We start from the raw sequence: 26,889 nt of genomic DNA on the forward strand, positions 1-26,889 counted from the left end.
TGTTTATTCTTGCAATAATTTAACACCTTCCAGGCCTTCAATATTCACAGGCTATATTCCTGATTGTGATCAGAGCTCAGACTACTGGATGGCCACCACTATTACAATGGCTGTCCTTCTGGCTGTATCAGAGCACTGCATCTCCCCATTCACCATTGAGAAGATCCTATATGGAGCGAAAACTTACAGGAATTCCGGTATCTCCCTTATCACCTTTCAGGCCAGGTTTCCCACGTTGACCCTGTTAATTAAGCAGATATGCAATTATGACTGGATAAAATATTATGTTAATTACATGCTAATTATATCATTAATGTGCACAGGTGACAGGCATTGTTTAATTGAAGATCAAGGACAATTATTTGGGGCCTTTTTGGGTTGAAGTGGTAGTGTCCCTACATCTATGACAGGTGATCCTGGTTTAAGACCTCCTTGCTCCAGAGATGTGAAATAATACCTCTGAATAGGTTGATTAGTAAATATTAGGAGAAGAGTGCTGGGACATGGAAGTAGGAAACAGAGATATGTTAACTGTATCCTGTTATAAATATTATCAGGAGGGCAGGATAAGGTCATTCAGCCCTTGAAGACTGCCTCAATGTGATCATGGCTATTATCCAACTCGGTCCCCTGTTCCTGTTCTCCCCCCAGATCATTTGATCCCTTTAGCTCTAAGGAGTATGGTTAATTCCTTCTGGAAAACATGTTTTAGCCTCTACTTCTTTCTGCAGTGGAAGAGTTAATGTCTAATTACATACTTTGACAACTGGCTTAGGAACAATTGTTTTATTGCAGTCAATATCACCATTTAAAGTGCTCATGTTTTGCTTTGAATTTGGAAGCAGTGGGTTTCTAATACAGAAATGTCAATTTAAGATAAGTCATAGCTGAATAATAGGTATTAAAGATGAGAAACCCCTAGCAATTGATCATCACAATTTTTGTAGTGTATTCATTCTCCTATCATTCCTTCTTACTGTATGTTTTCTAATGTGAAGCTTTACATCCATTTTGTTTTATTTTCCAATTTAATAAGCATTCATTGAAGAAAGAGGCTCTTCTCAAAATCAGGTTTAACGTTATTTGTAACTTTCATTCTTCTTGCCATACACTTTGAATTCTTGAAAATGATCACCTATTTCACATTTCATCAAAATAAAGTTAACAAATGTCTTAAGTTGAACATAAAATCAGCACCATCTTTATTCAGCATTTGCTGACAAATCAGAGTCATACAATCTTGGGCTCAAGGCCAACACAAAGACATGAGAACAAAATCTAGGTTTGGAAATGTCTTTGAAGTAGAATTTTTATTTATTTATTGAGATAGAAAGTTTGGAAAAAAAGACAATGTTTTATCAACTCCTGTATGGTGGATGAGAAATTATAGAATAGGATAGTAATCCTACAGTATGGAAACAGGCCCTTTGGCCCAACAAGTCCACACTGACCTCCCCCCCCCCCCAAACAGCAACCCCCCCCCCGACCCATTTCCCCTACCCTATTACTCTACATTTACCCTGACTAATGTACCTAACCTACACATCTCTGAACACTTTGGGTAATTTAGCATAACCAATTCATCTAACCTGACATCTTTGGATTGTGGGAGGAAACCGGAGCAAACTCACGCAGACACTGGGAGAATGTGCAAACTCCACACAGACAGTCACCCGAGGCTGGAATTGAACCCAGGTCCTTGGTGCTGTGAGGCAGCAGTGCTAACCACTGAGCCACCGTGCTGCCTAGTGGATAATTTTAATTTAATCTCAGACAAGAAACCACCAGTATTGGATTGTCCACCCATTCTAAACCAAGCTTTTGATTTCAACGGAAAGTAAAGTTGGGCTGCAGTAAAACTGAGCGGCTGTTTTATCTTATCTGTTTCTCACCTGCCAAGTGAGATTAAAATTACTCTCACAGAGAGCAAACCAGATTCGGCATTGCTCTGGTCCCTCTGAGCAACTTATTACACATGAATGGGCCTGAGAATAGATTGCCTGGAGCTCACAGCAAACGTGAATATATTATCCCTACGTGGACTTTCAGCCTTGTGCTTTCTCTCCCCACAACTTATTTTCCAAATTGAATAGTATACAGTTGTGTGAACAAAAAATCCTTCATTTACAATAAAACATTCAAGCTTCTGATTGATGCAACAATGAGGGAATGAAAGTAACCATATTCACCCAAAGAATAGCACCCCTCACTTACATTCCATATATCACTTGGCCCATCATAGTCCAGTGTTCAAAGGACTGTGTAAAGGATCCTCTCAAACTGAAGGAAGGGTACAAGTGTATTCCCAAGATAATCTGGACTCAGTTCCCACCTTTAAACAAAGGTGTTCATCCAGACCAGTAGATGGCCCACAATAATTCTGTATCACTCTAGCCCAATAGTGACGCACAGTCTCACTCTTACTCGTACTTCCATTCCCATCTCAGCCAGCTTGGTACATCTCAACGCCATCCGGGTACAGTCCACCATCCACCATCCACCATCCTATCTGCTACCCAGTACATACCCCTAAATCTCACCCTGTCTAATGCATTCTGCCAGCCCAGTTAGGATCCTCACACCCCCCATTACACACCAACAATCCTTTTGCCACCCAGTACAGACCATCCCCACTCTGCCAAGCCCAGGCCCAGCTCCAGGCTAGTAAAGACTGCAACCCCATCAACAATCTCAACCCTAATTGCATCTAAGTTTTGGCCCCCACTTCCTCTTTGCCTTCATTATGGAGGATGGTGAGCAGGTCAGACTAGTGATCAAGCATCTGGTCAAAGTAGTGTCTGGTAATGCAGCCAAAGGCCTCCTACGTGTAACCAGCAGGACCAGCGCAACACCTATCAGCAAGTGACCTCCCTCTAGTCCTTGCTGTTTCTCTAATCATAGATTCTGTCTCTGGAGGAGCAGCAAGATCTGGAGAGGGGGGAACTTGGAGGAGCTGGTGCAGTCAGCGTGGGAAGGAGAGTCTGTGTTCAGAACAGCAGCTTTGTCATTCCTGAACTATCTGTTCCTCCAAATCAGTGCATTGTAGTTAGTTCCCCTTGTTCTTCAGGCATTATGAACAGGTTTCATGCCCTGAGGGAAGTCTGTTGCTGGTTTGGTAGAAAAGATAAAATAAATGACTACTTACCCGAGTACCAGAAGCTCCTGGCTCACCCTGGAAGATACAATTGACAGTTCAATTGATAAGATGCTGAAGAATAATGGTAAATGTAATGACGGAGCAAAGTAGCCCATCTCCCAGGGACCTAATTATGGCAGGAGTGGCTCCCCTGGAAATCTTCACTAAGCAACAGGACAGTTTTTATGTAGTCAGTATGCCCTGGTCAAAATGCAAACCAACATGCAGCATTAAAGAACCTCTTCTCCCACACTGTTTTGCCAATTTCCATGTATCTCACTCCTGAGGTATCAATGCAAATTGTTGGGGCTGAGTAAAGTGAAGTCTGAGTGATTGCAAATGAAAATTCTTTTGTCCTGCAAACTTGGGGTGGGAGACTTTAAAAATTAAATTCTATTACTGGGCCAAATAAACTTACATTAATTCAGAGGAATCTTGAAAACAATTTCTTCAAAAGGCATTATCCTCTATTGCTTTAATGAACTATTCACTTATTATGTTGTGGGTGATTAACCTTCCTAGTTCACTGAAAGATCGATGAACTGTGCCTCAGCCTTCGATTTATTATGCTGTAACCTTCAACATTCAATATTCAGTTTGACAATTTTAGACGATAAGAACTTTTGCAGTTTTTCAGTCAACAGTTACCAAAAATAATTTAAGACTTTGCTGTAAACTATATAGTGAATCTGGAGATAGTGAGTCTGCTGCCCATTTCACATCTCTCCCCATTAGCTTCAATAGAAACAACAATACCAACAGATGACAATCAGGCAGTCAACTCACTATCACCCGCAACGTACTGTCACACAAAGACAAAATCTTGACCACTAACTTACAACTGGTTGGTTGTTTTCAGTACATGATGGAATAGATCACAAATAATGAACCTGAGTTTAGATTAGATTACAGTGTGGAAACAGGCCCTTCGGCCCAACAAGTCCACACTGATCCGCCGAAGCACAACCCACCCACACCCCTACATTTACCCCTTACCTAACACTACGGGCAAATTAGCATGGCCAATTCACCTAATCTGCACATCTTTGTGACTGTGGGAGGAAACCCACGCAGACACGGGGAGAATGTGCAAACTCCACACAGACAGTCGCCTGAGGTGGGAATTGAACCCGGGTCTCTGGTGCTGTGAGGCAGCAGTGCTAATCACTGTGCCACCGTGCTGCCCCTAATTTGAGTTATTTAAAATAATTTGAAGCCAGAAGTCACATGTCACCAGGTTATAGTCCAACAGGTTTATTTGAAATCACAAGGTTTTGGAGTGCTGCTCCTTCATCAGGTCAAGTTCCTGACGTAGGAACAGTGCGCTGAAAGCTTGTGATTTCAAATAAACCTGTTCGAACATAATCTGGTGTCATGTGACTTCTGACTTTGTCCACCCCTGTCCAACACCAGCACCTCAACATTTGGGTAATTGAAAGAGAGATGGTGGCACTGTAGTCATAGCACTGGGCTAGTAATCCAAAGGACTCAATTTAATGTTTTGATGTCGTGGGTTCAAATGACAGCTGGCTGAAATTACATTTGATTAATAAATCTGGAATATAATATCAGTTTCAACAGTCACAACCATGAGAACTTGCCTCAATTTTTATAGCTGTGGCTCTGGTCTACCTATGACTCGACAGCCACAGCAATGCAGTCTTATCTGGCTTCCAAAAAGGCCTAGCAAGCCATTCAGGGCAAATAGGGATGGGCAACAAATAGGGATGGGCAACAAATAGGGATGGGCAACAAATGCAGTGCCCACATCCCATCATTAGATTAAATTAATATGATCCTATGTTCAGGATGTAGCCAGGATTGCCCCAGAGTTTGCAGGGATTAAAAATGAATGTCCCAGACACAGGTATGAGCAGCATTCAGAATATCAATCCTGAGAGATTTAAAAAGAAGTTAGGCTTTATATTTCTTTGAACATTTTTAAAATTCATTAGTTATTAAAATAATGGACATGAAGAAAAGGACTGATGATCAACAATCATCCAAGATAATTTACTTGATGGCACCTTCCAAATCTGTGATTTCAACCAGTTAGAAGGACAAGGACAGCAGATGCATGAGAACACCACTGGGTTCCAGATCCATCTAAATTACAAGCAATTTCCTGACCTGGAATTCTTCCCACATACCTTCAGTGTCATGGAGTCAAACCCTTTATATTCCTAGGCGAAAGTAAGTACTGCAGCTACTGGACATCAGAGTCAAGAGTGTGGTGCTGGGAAAGCACAGCTGGTAAGGTAGCATCCACCTATTAAAAATATCTTCTGCAGTTACACCAGCACCACTCCCCATCTTTGTCTCCGCTACATTGATGAGTGCATCGGCACTGCCTTGTGCTCCAAAGGAGGAGGTTGAACAGTTCAACTTCACCAACGCATTCCACACCGACCTTAAATTTACCTGGACATCTCGGACACCTCTCTATCTCCATCAATGGTAACCAACTCAACACTGACATTTTCTACAAACTCACCAACTCCACAGATACCTGGATTACACCAACTCCCATCCTTCCTCCTGCAAAAATGCTAGCCCTTATTCCCATTTCCTCCACCTCCGCTGCATCTGTTCCCAGGAGGACCAGTTCCACCACAGAATATGCCAGATGGCCTCCTTCTTTAAAGATCACAATTTCCCCTCCCACATGGTTGATGATGCCCTCCAGCATATCTCATCCACTTCCCACACCTCCGCCCTCGAATGCCATCTCTCCAATTGCAACAAGGACAGAATCCCCCAGTCCTCATCTTCCACCCAACCAACCTCCGCCACTTCTGCCACCTACAAACAGACCCCACCACCAGGATATATTTCCATCCCCACCCCATCCGCTTTCTGCAAACACCGTTCCCTCTGCAACTACCTCGTCAGGTCCACGCCCCCTAACAACCCACCCTCCCCTCCCGGCACCTTGCCCTGCCACCGCAGGAATTGCAAAACCTGCACCCACACCTCCCCCTGCACCTCCATCCAAGGCCCCAAAGGAGCCTTCCACATCCATCAAAGTTTCACCTGCACTTCCACACATCATTTACTGTATCCATTGTTCTCATTGTCATCTCCTCTACACTGGGGAGACAGGATGCCTACTTGCAGAGCGCTTCAGAGAACATCTCTGAGACACCCACACCATAGAGTCATAGAGATGTACAGCATGGAAACAGACCCTTCGGTCCAACCCGTCCATGCCAACCAGATATCCCAACCCAATCTAGTCACACCTACCAGCACCTGGCCCATATCCCTCCAAACCCTTCCTATTCATATACCCATCCAAATATCTCTTAAATGTTGCAATTGTACCAGCCTCCACCACATCCTCTGGCAGCTCATTCCATACACGTACCACCCTCTGAGTGAAAATGTTGCCCCTTAGGTCTCTTTTATATCTTTCCCCTCTCACCCGAAACCAATGCCCTCCAGTTCTGGACTCCCCGACCCCAGGGAAAAGACTTTGTCTATTTATCCTATCCATGCTCCTCGTAATTTTGTAAACCTCTATAAGGTCATCGCTCAGCCTCTGACTCTCCAGGGAAAACAGCCCCAGCCTGTTCAGCCTTTCTCTGTAGCTCAGATCCTCCAACACTGGCAACATCCTTGCAAATCTTTTCTAAACCCTTTCAAGTTTCACAACATCTTTCCAATAGGAAGAAGACCAGATTTGCATGCAATATTCCAACGGTGGCCTAACCAATGTCCTGTACAGTCGCAACATGGCCTACCAACTCCTGTACTCAATACTCTGACCAATGAAAGAAAGCATACCAAACGCCTTCACTATCCTATCTACCTGCGACTCCACTTTCAAGGAGCTACGAACCTGCGCTCCAAGGTCTCTTTGTTCAGCAACACTCCCTAGGACCTTACCATTAAGTGTATAAGTCCTGCTAAGATTTGCTTTCCCAAAATGCAGCACCTCGCATTTATCTGAATTAAACTCCTACTGCCACTTCTTGGCCCATTGGCCCATCTGGTCCAGATCTTGTTGTAATCTGAGGTAACCCTCTTCGCTGTCCACTACACCTCCAATTTTGGTGTTATCTGCAAACTTACTAACTGTACCTCTTATGCTTGCATCCAAATCATTTATGTAAATGTAGAGGGCCCAGCACCGATCCTTGTGGCACTCCACTGGTCACAGGCCTCCAGTCTGAAAAACAACCCTCCACCACCACCCTCTGTCTTCTACCTTTGAGCCAGTTCTGTATCCAAATGGCTAGTTCTCCTTGTATTCCATGAGATCTAACCTTGCTAATCAGTCTCCCATGGTGAACCTTATCGAATGCCTTACTGAAGTCCATATAGATCACATCTACTGCTCTGCCTTCATCAATCTTCTTTGTTACTTCTTCAAAAAACTCAATCAACCTCATCATCCCATGGCTGAACACTTTAACACCCCCTCCCACTCTGCTGAGGACATGCAGGTCCTGGGCCTCTTCCACCGCCACTCCCTCACCACCTGACGCCTAGAGGAAGAACGCCTCACCTTCTGCCTTAGGACTCTCCAACCCCATGGCACCAATGTGGATTTCATCAGTTTCCTCATTTCGCCTTGCCCCACCTTACCCCAGTTCTAACCTTCCAGCTCAGACCGTCCTCATGACCTGTCCCATCTGTTAATCTTCCTTCCCACCTATCCGCTCCACCCTTCCCTCCGACCTATCACCTTTACCCCCATCTCCACCTACCTATTGCACTCTCAGCTACCTTCTCCCCAGCCCCACTCCCTCCCATTTATATCTCCATCCCGGAGGCTCCCAGCCTCATTCCTCATGAAGGGTTTTTGCCCGAAACGTTGATTTTCCTGCTCCTCGGATGCTGCCTGACTGGCTGTGTTTTTCCAGCACCACACTCTTGCCTCTTTATATTTCCTGCCTATGAATACCGACATCTCACAGACTATGCCTGTTCCAGAAGACAGCTCACGACCATGTTCTCCAGGGGATTAGACACAGGCAAAAAGTGCACCAGCTCAAATTTCTAAGTTAACAAGTAGGAGAGATTTTTACTTTCCAACTGATATTGGAAGGTGGACTGTGAGGGTAGAGATTTGTGCAGCCAATGGAGGGACAAGGGGGTAGGCGGGGAACTGAAGCAGTAAAATTCCCAGGAATACATGTATTCAGAGTTGGCAACCCCAAATGCATGCAATGATTCAGTGAATAAATGTGAGAAGAATAACCACTTTGACATGGCTACTGACCTTGACAGAAAGACCTGGTGGTCCCTGAGGTCCCGGCTGTCCTGGAAGCCCTGGTGGACCTGCCACACCTGGAAATCCTGGCTCACCGCTCGGACCCTAAATATAGAAGTTGCTTAGGCAGTGAAGAGTAAATTCTCATCCAAATGGAATTTTGTGCAAACACGAGCTGAGGGGACAAAAGCTACCTGTGCACAAAGCAGTATCTTTGGATTAGCTCACTGTTCTACTGCAAACCTGGAGAATCCACAGAGTGAGATGCTGTGAAGCTCCACCCACAGAATGGTGCAGTAGTTTGTAAATAGAGTTCCAAATTGACAATATACTGGCACAATATCTTGCTTCAATGCCTACAACCAGTAACTTTGAAGCAACTGAGAATCACTACACCATTCCTTTTCCTTAAAGCTTATAAAAATTATATGGGAAATAAAGTCCCCCTTTAGGCATCACCAGTAGCAGACAGAGTAAATGAGTGCTTTAATCAGAAGTCTTGGGGAAGTGATGCCATAATAATGTTATCACTTGACTAGTACTCCTGAACTCGGGGCTAATTTTCTGAGCACATGGGTTTGGCTTGAATCCTACCACGGTAGATGGTGAAATTTGAATTCAGGTGAAAGTTGGTCTAATGGAAACCATGTAAATGGATCATGAAAACCCGCCTGGTTCATTTAGTGAAGACAATCACCTGTCCTTACCTGGTCTGACCAACATGTGACTCCAGAGCTACAGAAATTTGATTAACTCTTCACTGCCTTCTCAGCAATTAGAGATTCTGCCTTAATCAGTAATGCCTGCATCTCATCAATGAAAAAAATATGAAAAGTCCATATAAAATGGAGCTTTTGGAAACCCTTATTTTTTATTTCCATGTATTTTAAATAATACTTACTGGGGACCCAGGTTCCCCTCTCTGCCCAGGAATGACATCGGTTCCTCCCAGAACATATCCTGGTTCTCCCTTTGTAAAGACAAAGAGATCAGGTGAAGACAAAGGAATAGCTGACAATATGTAAAGACTGGATTTAGTTGCCCTTTACAAAAAAAAATGAAATCTGGAAATGTTTTCAACATAACGTTGAGACAGAGGTGCAACCGCGTGCAGCAGCTGTGTAATAGTTTCTCTCCTTACTTCAGGGTGAAGAACTCTGCTGCTTGTTGTATGGGTGTGCCAGCTCATTGCTGAATTAGCTGATGCTCATCTTAAAGATTGTTGCCATCATCTTCTTTAAGTGTAGGACCTGCTTGGTCTAGTGTAGTCGAGGAAAATAAATTTCCGGTCTAACATTAAGACTGTCTTGTGGTTCAAAGAAAATACTTTATTGCATCTTAGATTGATGCAAGAACTACAGCTTACATTGATAGAAGGGACTTTGAGGAGGACCAGATCTCACTCCTTCGAAATCCTAAGCTTTTCTGTCCACACTTCACATAATATCAAAGTGGGTGCTGCTTATAGCATTGAATGCTGTTAGACCATTAGACAACTTTTCCTCACAGATTTTAATATCATACATTTGTGTATATAATTACATCTATCATTATCTCATCCATCCATAAATCACTGACTTCGCAAATTCAGCCATTTGGAGGTTCCATTATTCTCCTAGAATGTGTTCTCTTTGGATTTGGAGGACTCATAGTTTTCTGGGTTGAAGACCAGTGACTTTGATTCTTTCTCTGACAGTCTGAGGTCAAGTTCATTCTTGGGTTCCTCACAAGTGATTAATTTGTAATGAGGTAAGGCTGCTTTGGATCCTTGCTCTGACCTCGAAGGCAGTGCAACCAATGTATGACCTTTAGCGGTCACAATGTTTTGGATGACCATACCATTTCTGTACAGATCCCTGATCCTGTTGCCCCATCCTAAATGTGATGCCAATCTTGCACCATAGTACCTAGTGTGGCATGAGGCCTATTGCACACAATAGCAAAGCTCTTTATTATATATGTCTTGTCCCGTAGGTGAAAAAGTGGAGTCAATTTCTTCCGTAGAATAATTCCTCAGCTTTCTGAACAGCAGAAACTCTGTTGGTGCAAGAGCAATTGGAGTCGGGCGAATGTATAATTTAGCAGTGTCATATAGAAGCTGGTATCTTGTTTGAAGAGCAACCCAACCGTCCTGACCCCAAGCCTGGATTTCCATCTGATTGTGGGCATCCTCACAAGCTTGTCACGAGAACTGCTGCAAATTGGGTGGAGCATGAACAACTTGTGGCCAATTATCCAGAATAACCACATCATAGAATCATAGAACGTGGCAAATAATGTGAGAAAATGTGCAGGTGTCCAGTTTGGCAGGAAAAATAAAAAGAAACATACTATTTAAATAGTAAGTGATTGCAGAGCTCGGAGACGCAGAGGAATCTGGATGGCCTTGTTCATGAATTAGAAAAGGTTAGTATTAATGTACAGCATGTAATTAGGAAAGCAAATAGAATGTTATCATTTAATGTAAGGAAATTTGAACACAAAAGTAAATTGTGCAGGTACTGGTAAAACTACATCTTGGGTATTAAACACAGTATTGGTCATCTTATTTAGGAAAAGGTGTAACTACATTGGAGGTAGTTCAGAGAAGATTTACCCACCTAATAACTAGAATGGGGGGGTAGGGTGTCTTCTAAGCGAATGTTGGATAGGTTAAGCTTATATCCACTGGAGTTAGAGGAGTAAGAGGTTGAAACGTATAAGATCCTGATGGGACTTGACAGGTAGATGTGGAGATGATGTTTGCTCTTGAGGGAGAATCAAGAATTGGGGGTTACTGTTTAAAAATCAGGAGTGGCCCATTTAAAATAGATATAACTCAAACTTTGCTTCTCTCAGGAGGGTTCTGAGTCTTCTTGAGATTCACCATGATAACTTCACTGTCAACAATGTGTCCCAAGAATTGTACAGCTTTCTCAACAAATTCACACTCGGTGTTAAAGTTGATACCTTCTGCTTGGAGGCATTTTAAGATCACATGCAGCTTTGGTTCCACGTACAATGTGGAAGGTCTGCTGCAATAACTTGTTCAGCCTCTTTCAAAGCAACTTCCAAATCTACAATTTCTACCATTCAGAAGAACAAAGACTGCAGACATATGGGAACTACACCAGCTAAAGTCCCTGTCCGTGCTATGCAGGTCATGTTTTGTAATTTCATTACCGTTCTGTCACTATCACTGGGTGAAAAACTTTGAATTTACACTGCGACAGCGCTGAGTGTATTTACATTACATGGACTGCAGTGATTCAAGAATGCAGCTCAGTACCACTTTCTCCAGGGCAATTAGGGATGGACAAAAAATACTGGTCTTGCAGAGGTGCTCACAAATTGTGAAAGATTAAAAGAATTGTCAGCATCCACAGCCTTTAGTGGGGTGGTTGTAGAATTCCAGACAGGTCTAATTTGTTTTAATATCTGCCTTGTTGCTTTGTGCCATGGCACCCAAACAAATAGAACATATTAAATAAGCAATAACAGCAGCCTAATTTACTCCTGATTCATACACCACAGAAGGAAGCCATTTGGTTCAATGTGTCTGTGCCTTTGAAGTGACTATCCTTTCTCCTATTTTTGTAACTGTTTTCCCTCTCCCACATTTATCCAATTCTCTTTTGAACTTTAAGTGAATCTGCTTCCAACTCCCTGCTAGGTGATGCATTCCAGATCATAACAACATATTGAAAATATACATTTCCTTATGCCATCTCTAGTTTATTTTGTCTTAAATTTGCACTCTCTGGTTACCAATACATCTGTAGTAGAAGTAGTTCCTTGTTATCATAATCCTCAAAGGGACTGACTTAGAGTCATAGAGATGTACAGCATGGAAACAGACCCTCCAGCACAACTTGTCCATGCCGATGAGATATCCCAACCCAACCCCAGCTGCCAACACCCGGCCCATATCCCTCCAAATCCTTCCTATTTATATACCCATCCAGATGTCTTTTAAATGTTGCAATTGTACTATCCTCCACCACTTCCTCTGGCAGCTCATTCCATACACATAACACCCTTTGTGTGAAAAGGTTGCCCCTTAGGTCTCTTTTATATATTTCCCCTCTCACCCTAAATCTATGCCCTCTAGTTCTGGACTCCCCCACCCCAGGGAAAATACCTTGTCTATTTATCCTATCCATGGCCCTCGTAATTTTATAAACCTCTATAAGGTCACCCCTGAGCCTCTGACATTCCAGGGAAAACAGCCCTAGCCTATTCAGCCTCTTCCTAGAGCTCAAATCCTCCAACCCTGGCAACATCCCTGTCAATCTTTTCTGAACCCTTTCAAGTTTACAACATCTTTCCGATAGGAAAGATACCAGAATTGCATGCAATATTCCAAAAGATCTGTACAGCAGCAACATGACCTCCCAACTCCTATACTCAATACTCAGACCAATAAAGGAAAGCATACCAAACGCCTTCTTCACTATCCTATCTACCTGTGACTCCACTTTCAAGGAGCTATGAACCTGCTCTCCAAGGTTTCTTTGTTCAGCAACACTCCCTAGGACCTTATCATTAAGTGGATCAGTCCTGCTAAGATTTGCTTTCCCAAAATGCAGCACCTTGCATTTATCTAAATTAAACTCCATCTGCCACTTCTCAGCCCATTGGCCCATTCTCTACAATTTCTCCAAGTTATTCACTTTTTTCCACTAGCTCACCAGTTACTATAATACTTACTCTGTCACCTTTAGGACCTGGAGGTCCTTTAAATCCAGGGAGCCCCTAGGAGAAAGAAAGTTCACAGGTTAAAGAAAATGCTGAAGAAAATTGTGGAAGCAATGATGAATCCCTGAACATTATCATAGAAGGAAGCCGAGGGTAGGCAGGAGGACAAACTGATAAGAAATCCTTCTCTTTAATTCATCTCTTATGATAACACCATGAGTAATAGCAATACAGAACATTGTAGTGTCAATTAATGACTCAGAGAAAAGTCTACCGAACAGATTGGGTGGTTTTCTTCATTGGAATTCAAGGCAGATAGCATCCCCCCTTATGCAGGATCCCAATTTAAATCTGCATTTGGATCTCCTTTAGACTTTGAATGACCTGGAATGCAGTTGCAGTATTTTGTCTTTTGTGCTTCTGATTTACAGAATTTGCAATTTTTATCGATAATTTCAAATCACTCTGTCACTCTCTGGTGCATTGTGTTCAAATATTCCTCAATGCCCTTTGATCAATCAATCTCTAAACACTGATAAAGTTCAATTTCCATGGGGAAATCTTCATTTACAGCAAGTACTAAATCTAGCGGCTCCATTTGATTCAATATTGGGAATCTAATTAGGGAGATGAGAAATTGTCAAGTAAACAAGCAGTTTGGTAATGATGCTTACGTCTAAATACCATTATTCTGCTTTTATCAGTCTGTCATGTACTATAGGTTTACTAAGTGTTGAGTAAATTCAGAGGGAGACCTCAGTAGTTAAGGGCATTGAGAACTCCTTTGTCCTTCCACCACACATGGGCAGGCCCCAACAACCAAAACTATTCTCCCAGTGACCAATGTTAACTTGAATAGCCCTTAAGTGACTAAACTCAATTCAGTTATAGTGGAAATGGGTGTAATACAGGGCTCCTCTTTCTCATCCCTAGTAAGTCTCAAATTTTTTTTTCTGATTTTTCAAATACTTTTCAAGCCTCGGTCAAATGGGATCCCCATATTTTCTGATTCCCACTACTACATTTTTCAACTCCTCGGTAGCTGCCTTGGTGTCAGATGTTCCACTGGGAGCCTGCTCCCCATTCCTCCCAGCATTCATATTGAAGGAGAAACAAATTGGGGCTCAGAGTCATTCAGACCCCAGAAACCTTCACACTTACTGCACGGCCTCACCTATGAAACACTAGAATCACTAGAATAGAATCACTGTAATGCAAAAAGAGGCCATTTGGCCCATCAAGTCTACACTACTCATCCACAGAGCATCCTGCCTTAAACCTCCCCCTCACCCCAGCCCCATCACTCAGCAATTAAGCACAGCCAATCCACCTAACCTGCATATCTTTGTGCTGTGAGGAAACCCAATGGAAACCCATGCAGCCAAGGCTAGAATGTGCAAACTTCACACAAACAATCACCCAAAGGTGGTATCGAGCCTGGATTCTTGGTGCTATGAGGCAGCAGTGCTAGCCACTGTGCCGCCCCTGATGATTATACATATCAGTGCTAGAGGTTTATTAGTTGATAACCTGTGTTTGATTTCAGAAATAAATTAAAATAACATCACATAAGTATCTGTACAGATGAAATTAGATTTTGCTTAGTTACTTACTCTATCTCCTTGTATTCCTTGGGGACCCTATAACACAAGAAAACAATACAGCATCTTATTACTATTTTCTGAGCTGGTTCCTCTGAACTGTCCGTGTTTATAACAATCTTAAGAAAAAAGAAAAATAGATAACTAATAGAGATTTAATTTGATAATTAAATCAAGCATGTATTTAAATTGTGCTATTTGAGATATTATTCAAAAAACACAACACTATTTCAAAATAATTTTCTATATCTGCTCGTCTGTTGAAGTTATTAATTTATTTATTTATTTTAAATAAATATCCATCTCTCGAAATTGTCCGGTCTGATTTCACTTCAATAGACTGTGACTAACAAAAAGTGTGTTAATCAATTTTAATCCCTTTTAATTAGATTCTGCTAAAATATTAAAAATTCTATTTTAATTCACTGAGTACAGTTCTCCTTTTCAATTTCTGTTGTTCAACAACTGGAACAAATTGTTATGTTATTTTGTGGAGGAACAGTTAAATTGGTGGACTCAGACATGTGTAACTACTTCCCCATGATTCAAAATCACTGAGCTGGCAAATATTTACATATTTTACTAATTCTATATTATAAGGATTTAACTTCAGTTAAAGTATCTTGTTATTTTAAATAATACAAATAGAAGATCCTTCAGATCATAAAAGAATGATATAGAGGCAGAAGAATATCAGAAGTGTGAGTGAGATCATTCAAGTCATTTCCATACATGATCTTCTGTAATATGGGTCACACAGTCAAATTAATGCTCTGAGAAAAGGGTATTGCATAATATCTTCCAGTTCCCTCCCAGACTCTGGGATCCCTATTTATACATCCCACACTGGGGGAGGGAATTGGACTCAAGGCAAACATTAAGGTATAAGTCAGAGGAGTGGAAAATCTGTGTGCCATTCTGTGCTAGTTCCAACTACAGAAATGACAGCCTCAGCCTCATTTAGCTGAGGAAGTGTTGAGCATCCATAACCAATCGCTAGCACCATAGGCAGCAACTTGGACCAGTAGCAGCCCTCAGGAAGGTCCTGAGAGGAGAAGCTACAATGCTGAGGGATCAGGAAGCCATCAGTGACCCTCAGATAGGTCCTTTGAAAGGAGAAAATATTGCTGTAACAGGATGAAGAGCCCAAAGCCAGACTGATTGGGCTCCTCAGGGAGATGTCGCAATGTTGTTTATTCACTCCTGAGATGTCACTGGCTAGTCCAGTTTATTGCCTATCCCCAGTTACCCTTGGGAAGGTAGTGATGAGCTGCTATCTTGAACTACTGCAGTCCATTTGGTGCAGGCAAACCCAAAGGACTATTAAGGAGGGAATTGTGATGGGAGGTTGGGAGTGGAGGGGTGGATATGGGTGATGCTAAGAATTCGTCAGTTTAGGTCCACAGCAGGAGGTGTTCTGCTGCCCCTTGCCACCTGACAAAATACAAAACCTTACAAAGATTTTCGGCCTTTTCCTTTCCAGTTACTTGCAGTGATTCCTTCAGAACAGGAGATTAATTCACTCTTGACTAAAAAGAAGCAGTCAGAGCCTGCCTGTTGCCTATTTCATCCAGTTATTGTCTAACTTTGCTTTGAGACTACAACTCGTGTGGGAACATGGTTTGCATAATCAAATCTGCTTAATCTGTGCAGGAGGCCCAGTGTCCAATTGACTGTTGAGTGAGATGAGTTTCTAAGACTATTCGGTTTCAGGAGATAGAGGTGAGATTTTAGACTCTTTAGCTTGTCTCATTCCTGATAATAGATTTGTTAAGTCCAGTTTGTTGCACACACACCCCCTCTGTCAATTTGTAATTGACCCCAACAGATCAGGGACCTTTCCAGTCCTCTCATTACTGATTTTTTTCTTTCTGTACTTATCCTTACAACACTTTTCAATCTTGCATTTAACCAAATATCCATCCAGTTCTATTTTAAAGCTGTTTATCAATGCAACATTAATGGTGCTTTTTTCTCATCTAATAATCAGATTCAAAATTTGAACAATCAATGTTTCTGGAAGGAACACGAAAGACAGGAAGGGTAGTTTGTGTTTGACTGGAGTTCCTTACCCTCGGTCCAGTTGAACCAGGTGAGCCAGTACGTCCAGGACGACCTGGGAGACCTGGAATTCCGTCCTTCCCTGGCAGGCCCTGTGTGTGTGCAAATCAGTACAATCTTCACAAATAATTTCCAACCATTTGAAATAAAATTTCCCGGACACACAGCACTGAATAAAGAATTTTCAAATTCGATAAAACAGCTTGCTGACTGCTCAAAACTCTGACGTAAATATTTGGACTATTGTTAAACAGGAAAACCTCAAGTGACAAGTCAATGCCCACAGTCCAAGCAACCGAGCATGTATCAAGGAGATTTGATTTAATTTTACTTATTGTTGTCACATTCATAGAATCCCTATTGTATGGAAACAGGCCATTTGGCCCAACAATTCCAGACTGACCCTCTGAAGAGTATCCCACCCAGTCCCATTCCCCTACCTTATTTCTTAACATTTCCCCTGACAAATTCACCTAACCTACAGATCCCTGAACACTATGGGTAATTCAGCATGGCCAATTCACCTAACCTGCACATGGATTGTGGGCAGAAACCAGAGCACCCAGAGGAAAGCCACGCATGCACAGGGAAATGTGCAAACTCCACATAGACAGTCGCCCGAGGCTGGAATCAAACCCAGGTCCTTGGCGTTGTGAGGTAGCAGTGCTAACCAATGAGCCACCATGGCGCCCCATGTACCGAGATACAGTGGAAAGTGTTGTTTTGTGTGCTCTACAGGCAGATCGTAGCATACGAAGTGCATCAGGGGCGCAGAACACAGTGTTACAGCCACAGAGAAGATGCAGTGTGGAATAAACATTAACATTTGAGAGGTCTAATCAAATGTCTGATGACAGCGGGGAAGAAGCTGATGACAGTGGGGAAGAAGCTGTTCTTGAATCTGTTCATACATGTATTCAAATCTTTATATCTTCTGCCCGATGGAAGAGGGTGGAAGAGAGTATAACTGGGCTGGGAGGGGTCTTTGATTCGGTTAGTTGTTTACCAAGGCAGCAGAAGGTATAGATGGAGACAATGGATGGAAGGATTATAACCTATTCGGCCCTTCACTCCTGTTCCACCTAATCAATGGCTTTTCTGTATCTTCCATCCTCCTGCTATGGTTGTGCAACTATTAAGCTTTAATAATAATAACAAAGATCTACAAATTGCATTTTTGAAACTTCTCGTTGACTATCTAGCTTCAGTAGCTTTTTGGAGGAAAAGAAATTTTGAGATTAAGTGATCAATGTTATGAGCTCATAGGTGAATTTGTAAGAATAATAGGGTGGTTACTGTAGGGAATTTTAACTTTCCAAACACAGTCTGGGACTACCATACTGATAAGGGTTTAGGTGGAGAGGAATTTGTCAAGTGTGTACAAGAAAATGTTCTGATTCAGTATGTGGATGTACCTACGAGAAAGTGCAAAGCTTGATGTAATCTTGGGAAATAAGAGAATAGGGCCCCTTAACAATCAACAAGGCAGCCTGTGTGTGGAGCCACAGGAGATGGGGGATATACTAAACAAGTATTTTGCATCAGTGTTTACTGTGGAGAAAGACATGGAAGATGTAGAATGTGGGAAAATAGATGACGACATCTTGAAAAATGTCCAGATTACAGAGGAGATGGTGCTGGATGTCTTGAAATGCATAAAAGGGGATAAATCCCCAGGACCTGATCAGGTGTATCACAGAACTTTGTGGGAAGCTAGGGAAGTGATTGCTGGGCCCCTTGCAGAAATATTTGTATCATCAATAGTCACAGGTGAGGCGCTCGAAGACTGGAGGTTGGCAAACGTGGTGCCACTTTTAAGACAGATGGTAAGGAAAAGCCAGGGAACTATAGAGCATTGAACCTGACATTGGTGGTGGGCAAGTTGTTGGGGGAAATCCCGAGGGACAGGATTTACATGTATTTGGAAAGGCAAGGACTGATTAGGGATAGTCAACATGGCTTTGTGTGTGGGAAATCATGTCTCATGAACTTGATTGAGTTTGTTTGAAGAAGTAACAAAGAGTTGATGAGGGCAGAGTGGTGGACATGATCAATATGGACTTAGTAATGCATTCGACAAGATTCCCTATAGGAACTTGGTTAGCAAGGTTAGAGCTCATGGAATACAGGGAGAACTAGTCATTTGGATACAGAACTGGCTCAGAGGTAGAGGGTGGTGGAACACAGAGGGTGGTGGTGGAGGGTTGCTTTACACACTGGAGGCCTGTGACCAGTGGAGCGCTAACAAGGATCAGTGCTGGGTCCACTACTTTTCATCATTTATATAAATGATTGGGGTGTGAACATAGGAGGTGTAGTTTGTAAGTTTGCAGATGACACCAAGATTGGAAGTGTAGTGAACAGCAAAGAAGGTTACGTCAGATTACAACGGGATCTTGATCAAATAGGTCAATGGGCTGAGGTGTGGCAGATGGAGATTAATTTAGGTAAATGCAAGGTGCTGCATTTTGGAAAAGCAGATCAGTGCAGGACTTATACACTTAATGGGAAGATCCTAGGGAATGTTGCTGAACAAAGAGACCTTGGAGTGCAGATTCATAGTTCCTTGAAAGTAGAGTCTCAGGTTGGACAGGATAGTGAAGGTGGCATTTGGTATGCTTTCCTTTATTGGACATAGCATGGAGTGTAGGTGTTGGGAGGTCATTGGTTGGGCCAATTTTGGAATATTGTGTGCAGTTCTGGTCTCCTTCCTATTGCAAGGATGGTATGAAACTTGAAAGAGTTCAGAAAAGGTTTACAAGGATGTTGCCAGGGTTGGAGGATTTGAACTATAGGGAGAGGTTGAATAGGCTTGGGCTGTTTTCTCTGGAGCATCAGAGGCTGAGGGGTGATCTTTTAGAGATTTATAAAATCATGAGGGCATGGATAGGATAAATAGACAAAATCTTTTCCCTGGGGTGGGGGAATCCAGAACTAGAGGGCATAAGTTCAGGGTGAAAGATATAAAAGAGACCTAAGTGGCAACTTTTTCATGGAGAGGGTAGTGCCAGAAGAAGGGGTGGAGGCCGGTACAATTGCAACATTTAAAAGGCACCTGGATGGGTATTTGAATAGGAGGGGTTTAGAGAGATGTAGGCCAAATGCTAGCAAATGAGACTAGATTAGGTTAGGATATCTGGTCGGCATGGGTGAGTTGGACCGAACAGTCTATTTCTGTGCTGTACATCTCTTATGACAACAATCGAGCTTACACTTTTATTTATTGAACTGGCTGAAAGATGGAAGCCCACGGTCTCATAATCGGAGAGTCAGAGTCATCCAGCACCGAAACAAATCCTTCGGTCCAACTAGACCGTGCTGAACATAACCCCAAACTGAACTAATCCCACCTGCTTGCTCCTGACCCAAATCCCTCCAAATCTTTTCTATATATGTTCTTATCCAAATGTTTTTTAAATGTTGTAGTTATGCCCACATTCACCACTTTCTCTGGTTCATTCCATGTGAATCATCCTCTGTGTAAAAATATTGCTCCTCGTGTCTTTTTAAAAGATTTCTCCTCTCACCTTAAAAATGTGCTCCCTAGTCTTGAAATCTCCCATCCTAGTTAAAAGACAACCACCATTAACCCTATTCATATCCCTCATGATTTTATAAACTTTTATAAGGTCATCTCTCAACCTCCAATGCTCCAGTGAAAAGTCTATCCAGCCTTGCTTTACAACTCAAATCTTCCATACCAGGCAACATTCTGGTAAATCTCCTCTGAACCTTCTCCAGCTTAATAATATCCTTCCTAAACTGGGGTGACCAGAAATGCACACAGTACTCCAGCAGAGGCTTCACCAATGTCCTGTACAACCTCAACATGACTTCCCAATTCCTATACTCTAAGGACTAAGCAATAAAGGCAAGTGTGCTGAATACTTTTTTAACCACTGTCTCTATATGTGATGCAAAACTTCAAAGACTTATGTGTCTAAATCCCTAGATCCGTCTGCTCTACAACACTTCCGAAGGCCCTACCTTTAATTGTATAAGTCTTAACCATGTTTGTTAATTGAAAATGTAATGCCTCGCATTTATCCATATTGAACTCCATCTGCCATTTTTCAGCCCATTGACCCATTTGATCAAAATCCCTTTGTAACCTTAACAAACATTCTTCTGTGGGTGGGGGTCCGATGATTACACTAAGCGAGGAGGCAAATTAATACAGTATTGAATTTCTATCTCAAACAATCAGCAAACCTCAAACATTAAGGGAAGACATTTTAGCATTTATGTCTAGGTGCTGGAGTGAAGAGGGTTTATGCACAGGCCAGTGCCACAAATCTCAATTTCAGCACAGTGGAGAATGTTTCCTTAGAACTTTCAATGCAGACAAATCAGTAACATCTTTTTTTTAATCTCACTGACTGAGGAAGTAACCCTCCATTATTCAAGCATATTGAGGTAGAGTCGATTAGTCTGATTCATCAGACAAAGATGATATTTGGAATAGAGAAGCAGATTGGAACTAGATTGGAGAGAAGATGATCCAGCAACTTTATGATTCATGTCCAAGAACATGACAGATGATGGAGGAGCCACTGCAGACGTGAACAGTATAACACCATTCACTCTGTGTCCTGACAATTTTGATTACAATCTAACATCTTGCAGTATTGTGGACTGGGAAATGCTGTGACATCTCACACATATGTTAACAGGAGCAGAATGATTTATGGAAAGTAATAACTTATGTTTTCTCATTTACAAAAATTGAAGAAATTTTATTTAGAGTTATAGAGTCATAAAGTCTTACAGCATGGACCAGTTTGGCCCATATCCCGATAAAGTTTTCCTATTCATGTACATTTCTTTTAAATGTTATAATTGTACCCGCCTCTACTACTTCCTCTGGCAACTGATTCCATATACGCAACAACCTCTGTGTGAAAAAGTTGCCCCTCAGGTTCCTTTTAAATCTTATCCATCTCACCTTAAACCTAGGCCCACTAGTTTTGGACTCCCCTACCATGTGGAAAAGACCTTGGCCATTCAACTTATCTATACCCCTCATGATTTTGTAAACCTCTATGAGGTCACCCCTCAGCCTCCTACCCTCCAGGGAAATTGTCCCAGCCTATCCAGCCACTCCTTATAACTCAAACTCTCCAGTCTCAGTAACATCCTCATAAATCAATTTTTGCACCCTTTTCAGTTTAATACATCTTTCCAAAACCAGGATGATGAGATAGCACCTCTCCTGCCAAAGTGCTAGCACTCATGAACTCCCATCTATCTGTTACTGAGCAAGATTTGGCATCTGGAATCAATTCACAGTTTGTGCTCCCATCATACACCTGGAATTTTAAATCATATTCTTACTCAGTCTAGTTAAAGGAAAAGGTTTGAATGAGGAAACATCCTTCATTTATTTGATTTAATCCTCCCAGAAAACCAAATTGGTTACCCATTTCTAAACAAATGGTTGATGTAAATTGCATCCACATTCACTGCTCAGTGATGTTACAAGTTATCACCGTGAGGTAACTAACATGCTTTCCGTTTCACCATCAAAGCAAAACACTTTCACACAAAGGAAATGCTTTTTACTGGAGCAACCCTCACAAAGTAAACCTAAATGGAATCATGATCTGTTTGGGAACTAATGACCAATGGATTTGCAAGTTAAAGTAATCATCATCCTACCAGACCAAATGCCTGCTCTCTGATTTGATAGAGATGACTGGTGATGACTTTAACTTAAGGCAAGTTGAGAATGAGAGTCCTTCATGGTAATATCACCACTGTGGAATTGAATTTGTTTTACTGGCATCACTCACCAGTCATGCAGCGTTCTGAACTAACCAATCCCCTTAATGTACAAATTGATATAGAATCAGCTAGTACAGAAGCAAGTTATTTGGCCTGTCTACAGTACAGCTATCCAATTAGTCTCACTTCTCTACTGCTTCCCCATAACACTTTTTGGGTATTTGTTCAACTTCCTTTTGAAAGCTGTTATTTAATCTACTTCCATTACTCTTTCATGTAGTGCATTCCAGATCAGTTTGCTATACAGTAATCTGTTGTCGTCATGTCCCCAGTGACAGTATGGCCAATTATCTTCAATCTTTGTTCTCTGGCTACCAACTTGTGCAAAGCAGCTTCTTATTTATTTTATTAAATTGCTTCATGATTTGGAACACTTCATTTAAATCTCCTCTTAACCTTGCCTGCAGTATAAGGAGAATAATGTCAACTTCTTCACAGAATTAACATCCATCATCCTTTGTGTATGGGTTATTTTATTTCACCTGAGGCAGTACGTCAGCTTTCTGTTCAAATACATTCAGCAACTGAATGTAAATGAGTTCATTAAAGGGCTTACCCGTTCTCCTTTTTCTCCCTTATCAGCGAATGCAAATGAATCATATCCTCCACTTGTTTGTAAACCTGTGAAACCTAGTTGACCCTGAAATATATAAGAATGCAACATGTGAATAGAGTGATCAGTCCACTCACTGTTAACATTGATTAAAGTATAAACAACAATGGACAATACCATTCATCCAAAAATAACTGAGAAGTTACTGAAAAGCAACTGGCTCTGTTGGGCCAGTGGCATAGTGGATAACTTATTGGATGTTGGATCAGATGGTTGTAGATCTGAGTCCTCTCTGATTCAAGTGCGATGTGCTACTTTGTCATTGTTGCATGTTGACCATTGTCTGTTGTTGTTTGTTGATGTCCTCCTTAGCTGCAGGGATTGGGTCAGTGTGTTTTCGAATTTGGGTGTATATCAACTTAATGTCAGACTGCTTTAAAACAGATTGTGAGGATCTGTAGGTTGGGGCAGCGTGGTGGCTCAGTGGTTAGCACTGTTGCCTCACAGCTCCCGGGACCCAGGTTCAATTCCAGCCTTGAGCGACTGTCTGTGTGGAGTTTGCACATTCTCCGTGTGTCTGAGTGGGTTTCCTCTGGGCACTCCAGTTTCCTCCCACAGTCCAAAGATGTGAAGGTTAGGCGAATTGGCCATGCTAAATTGCCCATTGTGTTCAGGGATGTATTAGTCTGGGGTAAATGTAAGGAAATGGGTCTGGTTGGGTTGCTGTTCAGTGTGGACTTGTTGGGCCGAAAGACCTGTTTCCACACTGTAGGGATTCTATATAAAAAAGACTATGTATCTATCAGTTACTCAGTTATCACTTTAGCAGGTTGCCATCTTTTATTATTCCCCTTTAAGAAATAACAAAGTTGCATTTCTACAGAGTCTTTCATGATCTCAGGACCTCCCTAAGTCTTATACAGCTAACTAAGTACTTTTTGCAATTTAGTTGCCATTTTAATACAGAAAACGTGATGGTACAGATGCAGCAATGTTTCACAAACAGCATTCTGATAAATGACCAAGTGTCAGCTAAAGGATAAGCGTTGCCTAGGATACTGGGCAAAACTGCTCTGCGCTTCTTCAGAAAGTGGCATGTGACCACTGCATCCATTCGAGGAGTTGGATTTAACTTATCCAAAATGTAGCACTGCTGACATTGCACCATTCCTTCGGTATTGCACTGAAGTGTCAGCCGAGATTATATATTCAAATCTCCAAACCTTTTCACTCCGAGACGCAAGAGTTATCCATGGAGCCAAGGCTAGAACCTCAGAATGGGGTTTTACAGTCACAAATCAGATGGGCCAGCAACACTCCCCATCCCCACCACCCTCACACTCCCCATCCCCACCACTCCCAATTCACTTAAAGAGTTGATGTTTTTACATATGGCAAGGTACTGTACATTAAACGCTCATCCCATATGGTTCTAGTGATTAAATGCATAACATGTTTTGATGCTGGGTTATACAGTCTGAAGTGTTCCCAGTTTAGATTCCTGATGGCAGCTGGAGGAGGAACATCTGCCAGGATTCCTGTTTCTGATCATTATCTAGCGTGTGGTGCTAGACCCATTCTCCAGTGGGTCCTGCACTTAGCAGGTACCACAAGGTATTCAGAGCAGAAATGGCAAGCAAATAAAGCAGACACAATAAGCAATAACAGTCAGATTACTTTCCATAAAAAATCTAAGACTCAAGTGGGATTTTTAGAGTATTGTAATGGAGTCAGACAATTCAGTGTTAGTTACAGAGGACAATGTTTTACCTGCTCAATGAGTTGAATGTCTTGTATTCTCCCACCCAGGAGTAAAACATTCACCGCTTGATCTGCTTGAATTGCCTTTAGACCATTAGTTAAAGTAAATGTTTCTAATTCAGTTAGTACAGATTTTACAGATACTCACCGGCTTTCCTGGAGATCCCATTTCACCCTGAAATTAAGAATCAAAAAATTTAGAGAGACTATTCTTTGCTACTTGACTGTCTTTGACAAAGCTGGCCCATGCTGGTGACAGATTCAAACTTATATCCTTGTTAGCATAAAACTCATTTTTATGTGCTATATATGCCAGGTGAAATGCACCTAGTGCCTGAGTTCAGAACACTCGTGCCTCGTTACTTAAAGTCTGTCCGCTATCTACGAGGCACAAGTCAGGAGCGTAATGGAATGTCACCAACTGCAAGAAACTCAACACCATGCAGGATAAAGAAGCTTGGTCGATTCCCCTCTACACCCCATGTATCATCTGTAACATTCACTCCTTCCACTACTAGCCACAGTGTGCATCATCTATAAGATACACTGCAACAACTCACCAAGGCTCCTTTGACAGCACCTTCCAAACTCAAAACCATTATCATCTAAAGGGACAAAGGGACTGGATACTTAGGAACAGCATTACTTGCATTTTACCCTCCACGCCACGCAGTACTCTGACCTGGAAATATATTGCAGCTCCTTCAGTGTCACTGGATCAAAATCGTGGGTGGACCTCTTTTCCTAACAGCATTGAGAGTATACCTACACCACACAGATAGCAGCAATTCCAGAAGACACTACACCACTGGCTTTTCAAGGGCAATTAAGAACAGTCAATAAATGCTAGCCCAGCTCGTGATGCCACATCCCATTGAGGTTAAAAAGAAGGTCAGGGTTCATTGCTAATGTTAAGGTCTGATTTGTCTGATTTATTGCTTTTGAGGCAGCTGCAGAATCAGGACTCGCTAAATACCAGGAGGATGAACTGCTTGTACTGACTGAGGCAGCAGGGCTGGGGGAGATTAAAGCTGAAGGACTACAGGTAGTAGGTTAATGAAATAAAGTGAGGAGAGATTCGAGAGTGAAAGACAGATAGAAAAGGAAAAATATCAAGCAGGTTAGCTGTCAACAATGAAAACTGATCCAGAGAATTCCATAAACTGGAAAATCTACGTATGCAAAGCATTGAACGGTGTTGTCATGGAAGTAAATGCAATTACTTTAAAACATAGAACAGAAAAATTCATCAAAATTATATTACCAGTTTGTCTGCTGAGTTGTTACAATGTTAAAGAAATAGTAATATATTTCAGATTAGAAAATATACAAGACACAAAATAAATATGCAAATACTATTACCCGTTCTCCCTTTTGACCCTGCAAACATAAAATATAAGAAACAGTTAGTTGTTTTGAAATCTTAAAATAGATTTACTTTCTGAAAGGACTTGACCTAACATATTCCATGGAAACTAAAGAACAGTGGATACTGGAAATCAGAAATAAAAATAGAAATTGTTCAGAAAAACAGAACTGTTCTGCAGAAAGGTCAGTGGACTTGAAACATTAATTTTGCTTTCTCTCCATTGATACTGCCAGAACTGCTGAGCTTTTCCTGTAATTTCTGATTTTGTTTCTGCCATATAGAATCCCTACAATGTCGAAACAGGCCCTTTAGCTCAACAAGTCCACACCGACCCTCCGAAGTGTAACCCACCCAGATCCATTCCCCCACCCTACATTTACCTCAGACCAATGCACCTAACCATCGCTGAACACTAGGGGCAATTTAACATGGCCAATTCATCCAACCTGCATATCTTTGGACTGTGGGGGGGATCCAGAGCACCCGGAGGAAACCCACGCAGACGCAGGGAGAATTTGCGAACGCCACACAGACAGACAGACAGTCACCCGAGGCTGGAATCGAACCCAGGTCCCTGCTACTGTGAGGCAGCAGTGCTAACCACTGAGCCAGCATGCCACCCCGTGTTTGATAGCTGTTTTTCTGTTTGACTTTGACAACGTTTGAATGCTTCTAAAAGTGAAACCTATTCATCTGAAGTAAAGGAAGTGCATTGCCTCTCATTATCTG

At 41.9% G+C, this 26,889-nt stretch overlaps 1 protein-coding gene across 15 annotated transcripts in view; it reads right to left on the reverse strand.

Moving 5' to 3' along the window:
• col7a1l (collagen type VII alpha 1-like) overlaps positions 1–26,889 on the reverse strand; it is a 428,727-nt gene that overhangs the window by 294,943 nt on the left and 106,895 nt on the right. For all 15 annotated transcript variants that reach the window (XR_011955318.1, XR_011955319.1, XR_011955320.1 and 12 more), the window contains 10 exons: positions 26,154–26,171; positions 24,940–24,966; positions 23,034–23,117; positions 16,705–16,785; positions 14,645–14,671; positions 13,044–13,088; positions 9,256–9,324; positions 8,364–8,459; positions 3,146–3,172; positions 188–241 (listed from right to left, as the gene is read on the reverse strand). Coding sequence is in view for 12 of the 15 variants with exons in the window: in XM_072562892.1 (XP_072418993.1) it covers positions 188–241; positions 3,146–3,172; positions 8,364–8,459; positions 9,256–9,324; positions 13,044–13,088; positions 14,645–14,671; positions 16,705–16,785; positions 23,034–23,117; positions 24,940–24,966; positions 26,154–26,171 (528 nt within the window). In the remaining 3 variants the exon portion in view is untranslated. The remainder of the gene's footprint in view (positions 1–187; positions 242–3,145; positions 3,173–8,363; positions 8,460–9,255; positions 9,325–13,043; positions 13,089–14,644; positions 14,672–16,704; positions 16,786–23,033; positions 23,118–24,939; positions 24,967–26,153; positions 26,172–26,889) is intronic.

Source organism: Chiloscyllium punctatum, chromosome 44 (assembly GCF_047496795.1).
Source record: "Chiloscyllium punctatum isolate Juve2018m chromosome 44, sChiPun1.3, whole genome shotgun sequence".
In the NCBI taxonomy this organism is placed as follows: domain Eukaryota; kingdom Metazoa; phylum Chordata; class Chondrichthyes; order Orectolobiformes; family Hemiscylliidae; genus Chiloscyllium; species Chiloscyllium punctatum.